The 13,009-nt window shown below is 41.2% G+C and overlaps 1 protein-coding gene across 1 annotated transcript; it reads right to left on the bottom strand.

The window, feature by feature from the left end:
- Positions 1-4,525: 4,525 nt before the first annotated feature.
- LOC141942068 (histone RNA hairpin-binding protein-like) lies at positions 4,526-12,790 on the bottom strand. The gene is made up of 8 exons (XM_074865022.1): positions 12,658-12,790; positions 11,946-12,074; positions 9,362-9,466; positions 8,771-8,830; positions 8,390-8,521; positions 7,647-7,796; positions 6,231-6,315; positions 4,526-5,485 (listed from the first exon to the last, which is right to left on the bottom strand). Exons 1-8 carry the CDS (start codon positions 12,699-12,701, stop codon positions 5,369-5,371), a joined length of 822 nt encoding a protein of 273 aa, XP_074721123.1. The 5' UTR covers positions 12,702-12,790; the 3' UTR covers positions 4,526-5,368.
- Between the last annotated feature and the right edge of the window lie 219 nt (positions 12,791-13,009).

The raw sequence follows: 13,009 nt of genomic DNA on the forward strand, positions 1-13,009 counted from the left end.
GAAACGTTGGGACAGCGTAGCTCTTAAACATTCTGCTTGCCACCCTATCAGCACATGCATACCAACTACCCAGTCAAAACAGATGGAGCTTTAAATTAGCCATAGCTAAGACTACTGTCAGTTAGCCAGGCATGGCATGAAGGATGCTGAAAGAGGACAAGACTTGGTGTGAAGGGAGTAAGAGAAACATAAAACAGAAGGCACAGATCTATAAAAAGCAGGGTTGACAGGTTCTGCTGCCTACATAACAACCTGTTCATTTTTATTTTTAAAGGAATTTAACCTAATAAGGCTGAAGTTTGACAGCAGTACTTGCCAGTTCTCCATCAGAAGCAAACTCCACTGTATGCACCTATGCACAACTGAACATATGGATGTTATTTTTCCATAAGATTAGTCTATTACCAGACATTAACCTAAATGGATGAGGTTATCCCACATTTAACCACGAGAAGGCTTTATTCTAGTGCAAAATAAGTTGTTTTCCAATTCAGTGTTCAGCACCTTTGAAAAAAACATCCAAACTCGGACAACGTAAGCACTCTCTTTAAATGCAATCCATAAAAATTAAGTTCTCTAAGTAGCTGAAGCAAGGGGGAATAATTCATGGGACTAAAGACACTACTATAGATGCCCAGCTGCTTCAGGATAAATTAAAAAATCTGAGCCTGTTTCACAGTTACTGAACATGGACGAGCTACATTTCTACGCTGAAATGTTTTACCAGCACATACCTAGTTCCTGGGTAAGGATGCATGACAAACAGCACCTAAGGTTTGCTTTTAAGAAAGCCAGCAGAATTAAGTTATCTGTAAGTTAGATGGAGCACATTAGAGGAAAAGAAAGCAAGGGATGAATTAGCACAGAAAAAGGAACAGTAACGCAGGACCTTACGCTCTGAAGCAGAAGTGACACAGCACAGCTCTGAAAGGTGCAAGGACAGAACATGGATGGAGCTGAGAGCAGCACAGCGAGAAGCACCGCTCGTCACAGCGGGGCAGCTGTGCGTGCAAGCACAATGCTTAGAGGGCAGGCTGGGTGCAACGCCAAGAGCACGATGAGCATACCCCAAGGCCTGTGCTCAACATCTTGGCTGAGTAGTAGCAGGTTAGTTGGATTTGTCTCAAATTATATATAAGTTTATGGACTCACCACTTAGAAGTGACTCTGCAGAAATTTAAAAGCATCTCAAGACATTTGCCAAAGCTGAAGTATTTGTTGTATGTTCCATTATAACAGAAAAATACTAGTCTCAGTTGTTTGCCTAGTATCTTTCTACACTGCATTGGTATTAGGGTTCTTCACAATGTTTTCCCCACATACCCCCATACCTGAATCTTTTAGTGAGAGAAAGACTCCTACATTTCCTCCTCCAATACAGATTCCAAACAACACACATCACAAAATCATAAGGACTGTCACAGAGAAATTACTCAAAAAGATCAGGGCTGTTTTAGGGTTTTTTTGGGGGAGTGGGGAGTGTTAGGTTTTTAGATTTGTTTTAATAGTATTTGTTTATGTATTATCTTGTCACTAAGAACCACATTAACAGTCTTAGATACTACACCTAGATACTTTCTGGAATTAATACTTTCTGTGAAGTTACAAAAAAGCTTAATAAAAATTGATTTTCAGAGACATGGACATTTTTCAGACTAGTATAATAACAAACTTTTGTTCAGTAAGCTCTGAAATACATGCATGTCCTCTAGCTATCTCAGTGGATAATTACTGGGTTCAATATAGAATCACAGGTTGGTTTGGGTTGGAAGGGACCTTAAAGATGATCTAGTTCCATCCCCCCGCCATGGGCAGGGACACCTTCCACTAGACCAGGTTGCTCAAAGCCCCGTCCAACCTGGCCTTGAACACTGCCAGGGAGGGGGCAGCCACAACCTCTGGGGAACCTGGTCCAGTGTCTCACCACCCGCACAGTGAAGAATTTCTTCCTTACATCTAGTCTAAATCTGCCCTCTCTCAGTTTAAAACCATTACCCCTCATCCTATCACTCTCCCCACCTCTCCTGTAGCCCCTTTAAGTACTGGAAGGCCACTATAAGGTCTCCCCGGAGCCTTCTCTTCTCCAGGCTGAACAACCCCAACTCTCTCAGCCTGTCCTCACAGGGGAGGTGCTCCAGCCCCTGATCATCTTTGTGGCCTCCTCTGGACCCGCTCAAGCAGCTCCATGTCCTTCTGATGTTGAGGGCTCCAGAGCTGGACACAGCACTACAGGTAGAATCTCATGAGAGCAGAGGGGGAGAATCCCCTCCCTTGACCTGCTGGCCACACTTCTCTTGATGCAGCCCAGGATACAGTTGGCTTTCTGGGCTGCTAGCATACACTGCTGGCTCATAGTCAGTTTTTAATTCACTAACACTCCTAAGTCCTTCTCCTTAGGGCTGCTCTCAATCCACTCCTCACCCAGCCTGTATTTGTACTTGGGATTGCCCTGACCCATGTGCATTATTGCTTAGAAACCAGGTGTAAGTAACTTTACCCTTTGGAAGCCTCTAAACAATCTTTTGAATATTCCACTGATCCAACCTGTTTGGCAAGCTACAGTGGTGTAGAAGAACTTTACAAACAAAATCATTCTACTGGCTGTTCTGATACTCAGGTACAGATTAACATGCCACCACCCCCTGCATCCCCTTAAAATCTCATCTAATTTATTCTCTTCTAGCATAGAGACTCCAATACTGCCTAATTCTGGTTCTCTGCATAAAGGATTAAAGTTATTGATTTACTCCAGGATTATGTAAGGCGGTATTTTATGGCCCATGTTACTCAGGAGAATAGATTACATATATCTGTTAGTACCTCAGAATTTAGTTAATTTAAGATATCCTGAACACCCTGGGTGTACCCTTGAGAAGTTCTGCCACTTAATTTGACCAAAATTTAGATGTAGCCTGAGGTTAAGAACAGCATGACTAGAAGCCAATTCACTGATCACCTAATTCACTGCATAGCCATTCCAGTATAACACCACCAAACTAGACAGCTTGAGTATTACTACTCACTGCAGCAAGTGTATAAGCAGCATGAGCACCTCATGTCTCCTGATAACATGCAAACTGTGACTCATCTAAGTGTCAACTACTAACCGTTCTTCAAGTTTATGAAAACAGAATCACGTTGATGCAAAATGCTACTTTCCAGGTATGCAATATGTAGTCTGCTACCAAAATCTTGCCCTACTCATTCCACACTGGGTAAAAACACATCTTCTAACATTAATACTTTATTCTAGACTGATGCTCAACCACATAAACTATTCGTAGCTTATTTAAAAAATGAATAGTTTTGTTCTTGGCTTCACATTACTCATTGCTACCCTTTAAAACACCCAGGAGTAACACACATTCTAAAAAAAACCTCTTACAAAAATAGTTTAATACCATCAGTTACTAACTGTCAAGTGGCACAGAGACAAACCTGCATTAAGCTTTAATTGCCTCACTCAAATTAGATGCATTAACCATTAATAAAACCTAATATTAACTAGCCATGACATGAAATAGTGTTCCCAAGCAGCTTCACACACAATTATCTGTCAGGCCTATTGTCAAAGTTAAAAACCGAGACACTCAGAACGGTTACTGTGCTACCTGGAAAGTCTAGTTTAAACCCCTTTTAGCCATTATGTAGAAGCCTTAAGTAAAGGCATCAAATGATTCTCTAGTTACACATGGAAGAGTTTGGCTTGACCTTCAGACCACTTTTATTGAAGGGGATATAGAAAAAAGTTCTAAAGCAAATTGCAGTTCAAGCTACAATTAGGTACTACACAACAAAACCACTTAAGAACAACCAGGGACAGTGTGGCCAGAAAATGCGCTGTAAGAAAAGCAATCCAAAGAGGGCAGAGAGGGCTTACTCCAGGTAGTAAGCAAGACAAACTATCACTTTGCTGCCTTCTCTGGAAAAAATACATGCTAGGAAGGCTGTCTCCTGAACACCAGAGCATAGCTCCAACTTATCCCAAAACCACTGCTTCCTCCTGGAAGTTTCCCCATCAGATCAAGCTCCCAGATTTTAAGAGTGCCTAACAAATTAGATAGCTAGTAATATTGCTTACAGCTAGGATACTCAATTGAGTTGAAAAGTTTAAGTGTCTCCATTGAGCCTGTGTTGTAACACCAACACCCAGAAATTCCATTTTAGAGATAAAACCAGGTGAGGTGACTTTAACAAAAGGTCCTGTATAGTAAACAAGATTGAAGTGTCCACCTAGCTCTTCTAGCAGTTTTGGTAACCAACTAATGGACATCTACTAAACTGCTTCTACGGAGCCTGCAGGTGGTCAACAACAGGCTTACCCATTATAACTAAGTCTTAAATTCACTCCAGTGTCTGCACACAAATAAATAGTTTTTAAGGTCTCCCTCAAAGTCAGAGGATGGTGCTAACACACATATCCTAGCCTAGCATCAGTCTCAGATACATGGCTTTCAGTATTTTCCTTGCATTTTGTTATCCACGGAACATCACTAGTAGGAAAAAAAGTTGAAGAGTCATTAAGTAAACGCAGTTCTGTTTATTTTCCAGCAACATCCCATACAAAAGCAACAGAAACATTAACTGCTTTCAGCAGAAAATCTGTACAGTGTTATCATTTACAACAGTTTTACATTTAAAAATCAGCAAATTAAAAAGAATCAAGCACTTTCCCTAGACACTGTTGTCTTGACTGTATTAATAAAGGACTCATGACTATGTACAAATTTAAAATTCAGGCTACTGCTTCTTCAAGCATTATTGCCTAGGCTTTACCATATTGACCACCAATTGCTTAAGAGTATTTAATTTCCAACTGTTTCTGAAACGTTTTTGCAAATAATCTTTTTTTTAAAAAAGGCAGTTAATATGACAGTAAATAACTGCAGTAGATGAGTTTACTAGTACTAACCAGCGATATGGTTCAGCTACCACTTGTATTACTTCAAGTCAGATCTTTGTAGAAGACCCAAATGGAAAAGCAAGGTAACAGATGCTCAAAAATACCTCCCTACTTTGCTCTTGATCTGCAGGTGGACAACTGAAATTATGGACACAATGCAGGGTGGGAAATCAGTAAGATCTTGCTGTACGGTTTATAATTACTTGAGGATAGCACTGCCTTTGGCTAGTTTTTCTATTGAAAGGTTTTACAAAAAAAATCTGATATACATAAATTAAAAGTTAAAAAGAAGTCACACAACTGAATAGTATTTTTACATCGGTTTGGTCCAGAGAATACGTAGACCAACCACAACTTAGAGAACAGTCTTCAACTTTAAGCTTTCTTACTATTAACAGTTCATAAATCAAGCTCACCCCTCAAATTTAAAAGAAACTTCCTCTAAAACAGTTTGCATGCAACTATTTAACTCACAGTATCGAAATCTTTAAGTGGTTCACCCAAACACACTTCCAAGTCAAATTCACCTTCTGCTTGATAGTCAACATGTCTAACTTTGGTGGGAGTGCCAGAACAGGTATCCTGGAATACAAAGTCAGTTAGTAATCAGCAGTTAAATACAGGTTTAGTTACATAGTAATTCATTTCACTTCTGTAACTCATTTAGACCACCCTATAACAGAGGCTTACAAACACTTTAAAGGCCATACAAAAACTCAAGGCTAGTCTTATGATTAAAGAGCTTTAAATGAAGGCTTCTGCCCTTTCAAGGACATCCTAAGATTTCTTGCAAATGTTTTAAGGATCTATATATGCATACATTAAAACATTATACAGATTCAATATTCATCAGAGAAACAAAGCCAGTAAGAAAAACATTTCTAGATCTTCATTGAAGATTACCACTCAGCTGTACTAAATGCTTTCTGGATACAGAAAGAGCCTACTTCAAAAAGTCTGACTGCCAAGAAAGTTACATCCTATTTTAAAATCATATATTGCAATCTAAAAAGTAGTATTTCCACTGTATGTTACAGTTCATAACTGACATGCTCTGAACAGATAAATTTTCTTTTGCAGGCTATGAAAAATGAGGTATCTGTCATTTGAGACAGTCACTTAAGTTCTAACTCTCTAAATTCAGACTATGGAGAGATGTTGGCTATAGCTGGGGAAATGCCTGAAATTAACGATTGCTCAGCTTTATAAACAGTCCCTAAACACAGCAAGTTACGGAATTTCTCATGTATTCAGGCTACTCTGGATATAATTCTAAATAATGGACCAATTATTAACAAATATTTTTGCAAATGATTGATATGCTTACATCATTATCTTGACAGCTTGTTTGAGATTCAGTAGAATTGCTTCCAACAGATTCTGTCTCCATCTCACCAAGGTCAACAGGACTACTGTAAAATAATTTAAAAGAATACAGCTTAAAACAAATTCAATTTTTTAGTAGTAAGTTGCACTTTGTAGGTGCAGTTCTGAAAACTATAGCCAAACAAGAGCTAAGAGACCTACAGAGATTATAAGGACAGTGGTGGCAAACTGTGGAGACCAAACAGAATAGCAGGTCAACTCAATACAGCCAAAATGGCCAAGGACTAAATTAAAGTCTTGAGATTGAATACGGCAACTTGTCAAAGACAAATACCCAGCATTCAAACAATGCTTCAACACAAGTGACAAATGTTACGGAAGAGCAAGTAATTTGGTTTTTCTTCCAGACAAGGTTTTCATCAATTTGTTTTGCAACAGAAGATTTAATAGCCACTATACACAGAACTAGACCCCGGCATCAGAAGACAACACCAACATATACAGTAGGCTTCAGGCTGAAACACCAACTCCCTTCACATCGACTACAAGTAGAAGGATGCTAAAAGCAAGCCTTTGCTTTTAGATCCCATTACTCCATATTGGTTTTAAAATCAGCACCACTGTTAGGGAAAAACAGGAGTTTATTGCCACAAAACTGTTTCCTGATGAACTAGCTACATCTGTGTCCCCTTCATTCTGTAGTCCCACAGTTTTATTTTGGATGTTGCCTTACCAGCTTTATTGCTCTCTATAGAGGAAAATAACTAGTGGCATTATTCTGTATCTTCTAGAGCAGGATACCACAGTAGCTTGGAGTGTGAACACTTGTGGCCATGCTTTTACCTTAATGGTACCTTGAGGTGATTTTACAAGTACTTTCCTTCCTCTCTGCTCAAGAACCAACAATTTATACCATTGTTCTTGAACTAGCAAGTGAGAAGGTTATGAGACAGGTTCTCATACATTGTACTGGTCCAAGCTCAATATTCATGAGATCTGTCAATTAGCGAGACCTCTCCAGCACTGCTTCTACCACCAATTAATCTGCAGACTGCTCTGAAAGAATCAGCTTGCCTCCATGGTGTGGTATTTTCTTTTATAGAGCACTGCAGAATGAGCTCTGATTTCACCCAGTGAACATACATTAAAGAAGGGAGGGATATATATGTATGCCCTTGTAAGGACACTGTGTAAGTCTAGTCCCACCAACTAGGTTCAGAAAGCTGTTAGTTGTTTTGACCAAGAAGGAACTGAAGAGCACTAAGCTTGGACAAGTTACTAGTGAAAACATTCAGCAATCACTGACTTGTCTCAAAAAGGGCCATGCTGTTTGTTTTTTGGGGTTTTTGTTTATTTGGGGGGCTTTTTATTTTGTATATGAATTGTTATAAAGCTATCTTGCACGCTGTATACATACATTTCTTGCAGATCACATCCTTCTTCAGTAGGTGGATCCCAGGAATGCAGGGCAACTTTCCATAGTTTAATCTGCTGATCCCATGACCTACGGCTGTACTTCTTAAATTTGTTTGGAGTTCTGGGATGAACTCCTGGTATACGATGGGATCTATTCAGATATCAGACATGAAAGATTCATTAGTGTTTTTCACATATAACATGCAGTTTTAAATGTTAAGACTGATTGCCTGCTACACAGGTTCATTACAATGGAGCAAATTCTAAGTTAATATATTATTTATGGGAAAAGACTACTGTGCAATTCCAGCACTCAAGTGAAAATTTGTCAGCTCTATATGAACCTTTTAGTTTTTCTGAGTCAAATGAAAAAAGAAAGGATTATCAATCATAGGTCTGAAAACCTCATTCCAAACTGAAAAGCAACTGTAGTCCATTTAGTCTTTTAGTTTACTAATGAGAAAACTGACTGCAAAAAGTAGTTTCATTTCCTCTAGTTGACAAGCACAACCAAAAGAACTTTCACTTCCATTTCTGCAGCATGAGAAAGTCTGAAGAGATATTCCTCATCTACTGACTAGTGAAGAAAATCTGCATCTCATTCCACTGCAGTTAAAAAATGTCTTAGTTTAATTTGTAGACGCCTTCTATTTGAATGTATCTCAGATACCAAGTTTAGTATGTTAATGAACAGGTATGACTTATAATCAAACATCTAGTTTTCCAGAAACTCAAGCAGCTTACCTAGGAACTTCTTTAATGTATCTATCATATGCAATTGTGTTTTTTCCGTAGTTTATCTGTTTTTGTCTTCTCATCAAAACCACTTCATCTGTCTCAAGTTCTACTGTCACAGTGGACTCCTTTGAATCAGAACTAAAGAAAAAAACATTGTAGATTTGGGACTACTAGAAAACAAGCAACACTCAAACCCATGTGTAGAAGATTATAAAAAAACATGTTAAAACTTTTCAAATGAATGCTTAGAATGTTATGAACTACAATGTTGGAGCAGACTTAAAATTAATTATTTCAAACCGAGCATTTTAAGAAGCAACATGGTACCTGTGAAAATTCAGACCTATTGTCAGTATTTTCCTCAGGTAAGCTAGAAATTTAACCTACCTTCCAGAGGAGGACTTCCTTTCTCTTGAAAATTCATTTATCAGGAGTTTTCTTCTGTATCTGCAAGAGTTCAAATCAGTATTAAGAATATACGTACACAAAGAGAACTTGTAAGGCTGAATTGTTACAGCTAATAGTTGATTTGACTTCTCAGCTAAGCAGCAGTCTTGAAGAAGTCAACCCAGACACTGTAAGTGTCTTTCCACTATGGAATGGATGTTTCAGTTTTCCCCTAAAAAAAAAATTGAGGACTTTCTTTTCCTAACTCTTTCCCCTAAAAATCTTTTTATAGCAATGATATGAAAAAACAGTAATTAGTAAAAGGACATTCAAAGTAATTCAGTCTAAAAGATTCAGGAAAGGCTTCTTCCAAAAGGAAGATATTTAGTGATACACTCAACTCTCCAGAGAGTATGTTATGTCATTCCTGCAGGACTTAAGCCAAAGCTGACCTGAAAGCAGCAGACAAGAAGTAAGGTTGGTCTGATTTTACTACAATGGTGAATTTAAAAAATAAGAGTCAATCCAGATTCTGCAAGACAACTACCATTTCCCTCCTTTCCCCACTTCATCTTAAATACCCATGGGTACCTTGCCATTTCTTTGTTAACACTGGTCCTCATTTCATCTTCTTCCACTGCAGTTCCCCAATCTGAACACCGGGAAACGGGTCCTGGGCCTTCTGGTGTTGTAAAACTAGAAAGGATAAAAAAAGTCTCTACCTTAAAATTTTATTTTCTTGTATTTCCCATCCCACCCCCAGCATCTCCCCCATTCACAGCTGGATAGTATTTAACATACTCATTTTTAGTACTCACAAGGGCTGTGAACATCTTGTATTGTTCTATTACAATGTCATCATTGTAAAATTAAGCATCAGTTGAGAGTTCCACCTCGAGGTTGTGTGGTTTGGAGTTTATGTTGTTGGGTTGGTTGTTTTCTTAAAAAGTTTATGTAGGTATCTATAGAAACATATCACTAACATATAACCTAGCCTACACTTTCAATAACTTTAAGCTGGTGTCCTTCAGAAAATGGTATGTGAAATACCAACTTAACTCATTTACTTATTTTCACTCCACTAAATGAGTTAATATTTATGCTTTCATGACTGCAGACTCATTAGCTATACGAGACAGAAGTTAGAACACAGAATTAAATTGGACAGCTAATTAAAATTACACCATAGCACTAGGAGTTTCTCCATATGAAAATATACCTAGTAGAGAAGACAAAGGCACAAAAAAAGCAGTCAATTTTCAGCTAGTAAACTGAGATTTGCTATGACTTTACAAACCAGTATTTAACAACTTTACTGTAGTCTATTAGCATCATGAGCAGATTCAGACTATTGCAGGGGAATAAGCTTACATCCCTTCCCAGCCAACAACAGTTGTCTATATTCAGATTATTAAATATGTTTTCCAGTTTCTGCCCTCCTGATGACCAATTTTCCTAAAATACAAACTCAAAACTGTATCTACAGAAACGCTCTGGCAACTTAGCAGGATTCTGTGCAAAGAAGTCCCTTGAAGTGAGGGAATTAGATCCATCTACGCTAAAACCAGTTCCAACTCCCCCCCTACTACCAGCTCAAAAACTGGCTTGCACTACTTTGAAAGTTTTTAAGTTCAAACTAAAAGTTCTTTTCAGATGAAACCCAGTTATCTACTCAGAAAAAATAAAAATTCATAGAAAACAGTACTGGTCTCTCTGCCAACACCTATTTAACCTCCAAGGATTTTTAGCATTTGCTTATATTTGTTTTTAACTGCAGAAAACAGAGGCCACATTCAGTTATTGCTCTCCCATAGTAGAGAAAAGCGCAGTCCCACAAGTACCCAGTTAGTCTCACCATCTGAGCTTTTTCCTTAACGCTTGTGTCATACCTTTTTATACTTGTTTGATTCTGTAACTGCGCTGTGTATACAGAGAATGAAGGAGAACAGGGGAGGGGCTACAGCTTTTTCTCTTGATTATTTGTCTGGTGCCAGACATACTGAGCTTGGCCATCTTTCTCAAAACTCTCCCCCACGTGTCATTTCACACTTGCTGAGCAGCTCTGGTGCTGTGCTAGGACTCCAAGTGGTGCTCAAACTCTGCCAGAGGAGCAGAAACACAAGGCTATAACCTCCCCACTAACCACCTGAATCGGTTCTATGACCCAGCCTCCATCCTGATCCTCTTCATATCTCAAATTTTATTTTGACAATGTTGAATTGGCAGAAACAAGTAGTTTTAGTGCAGGAATAGAACAACGTCGATCAGAGCTGAATCCACTAAATCAGAAAGTACTCCTGCTCAATTCAGTACTGGAAGACACACAAAAATATTGCTTACTTAGGTTCAAACTGATGAAGCAATCTATAAAGTTTCATCCTTGTACTCCTACTCAAACATGCTTCCTGAAATTAATCGCATTTACCCTGGATATCATAATCTGAGCTACTGAGCAATGTCTTCCCCACTTACCAGCAAAGAAAGATTGGTAGTTACAGGGTACAACCCATTTCATTTTAGATTAGAAATCTAGATTCAATTAACTGGGCTGCAGGCCACAACTCCTATCCACTGAGAAACAGCGCTAAAAGGACCATGGCATGGATAGCTCAGATGTAGCCAGTGATATAAGATACTTTCACTAAACTGACGTTTACCCATGCTGGGAAATGGTAAGGAAGGCAGCGAGCAGCAGTAGAGAGTGAATGACCTCAAAAGTGGACCCCACCACACATGTGCTGACAGACACAACTTCTCAAGATGGTCTGTACTGCCTTCAGAAATATGAAGGCAAATGACTTAAAACTTGAATTTTTAATTTGTCATCTTGTTTAATTTTACCACGACAGTATGTACAGCCTATATCCACAAACAAACATAATTGGCTTGTGCAGTTATTGCTTCATGATAAACGGCAGTAAGCAAGCATGAAATAGGACAGAAAATTATGGAGAATATAATTCAAGACAAAACTGAAAAACATTTGTTCTTAATAAGTGACTCCAAGGTAAGAACACTGCATTAGATGTTTTTCCCCTCCTTTAAAACCAGCTATTTATGGTCGACGAGTGATTTATAAATAGGCAGGGCTTGAAAAGCCGAGTACAATTGTCTATTCAACAGCTCCTGATGAACAAAAGAGCAGAGAGTTGTTTCTATTGCAAGCACTGCCTACCTGTCCAGCCTGTTGTCAGAAGGTCTGTACTTGTTTTCATCAAAAACAGATGAATCGGATTCAGTCTTTCTCCGCTTTCCATCCGCGCCACGTTTCCTTCCCTGGGACCAGCGAGGTGGAGGCTGTGGGCTGGCAGCAGACAAGACAACGTGAGCCCGCTAGGCGGTTTTACTTTATTAACCTCTTTGAAACATCACCGCATGCAGACAACGTGGTTTATTTACTAATTTTACTTCAACAAATCAAGCCGAGCGACACCAACAGTCGTGGGCCCCGAGAGCGCCTCAGCGGGAGGCGCCCCCACGTAGGGCAACGCCGCTATTAGTGGCCCCGCAGCCGGCCGCCCCCGCGGACAGCGGCGGGCACAGGAGCCCTGGGCACTATCACCCCTTCCTTCCCCCCGCCGCGGGAGCCTCAGCCCGCTGCCCCCAGCGGCCCAGCCCGCTTCGCTTTCCCTGCGGTTCGCGCACCTCCGCGATGGGCTGCCGGCTGCCCCGCCGCCCAACATGGCGGACCCGGCCGCGGGCGGGGAGGACACGCGCAGGTGCGCGCGGGCCGCCGTTCCCCACCACCGCCCCCCAGCGCGGGGCCCACCTGAGGGACGGGGAGCGAGGGCGGCTCGCCGCCGCCCCGCCACCGGAGAGCGGGGGGAAGGAGGGGAGGGGGGAGCACCGGTACCGCCGCCCACCGCCTCACCCCGCGGCGGCCTTACCTGCTCTTCATGCCGCCGTGCGGGCTCCTCTGGCGGAAGGACATGGCGCAGGGGGTCCTCGGACAGGCTGGAGGGGAGCAGGCTGCCTTCCCGCTCAGCCCCTTCGCATCTCCCGCCAGCGCTGACTGACACCGCCCGCCCCGCCTCCCCGCGGGACGCCTGCGCCGACCCCCCCATCGCCACAGGTACGCGGGGGGGGATGGGGGGGGAAGAAGGGGGAAAGCGCAGCCGCCAGCCCGCGTCCCGCCCAGCCAAGCCCGCCGATGGGCGCGAAGAAAACCAACACACTCCCCGCCGCGGCGGCGGCCCCGGCACACGCGGCCCCGGAGACACTCCCCCCCCCCCATCGCCC

This window comes from Strix uralensis, chromosome 4 (genome assembly GCF_047716275.1).
Source record: "Strix uralensis isolate ZFMK-TIS-50842 chromosome 4, bStrUra1, whole genome shotgun sequence".
Taxonomy (NCBI): Eukaryota; Metazoa; Chordata; class Aves; order Strigiformes; family Strigidae; genus Strix; species Strix uralensis.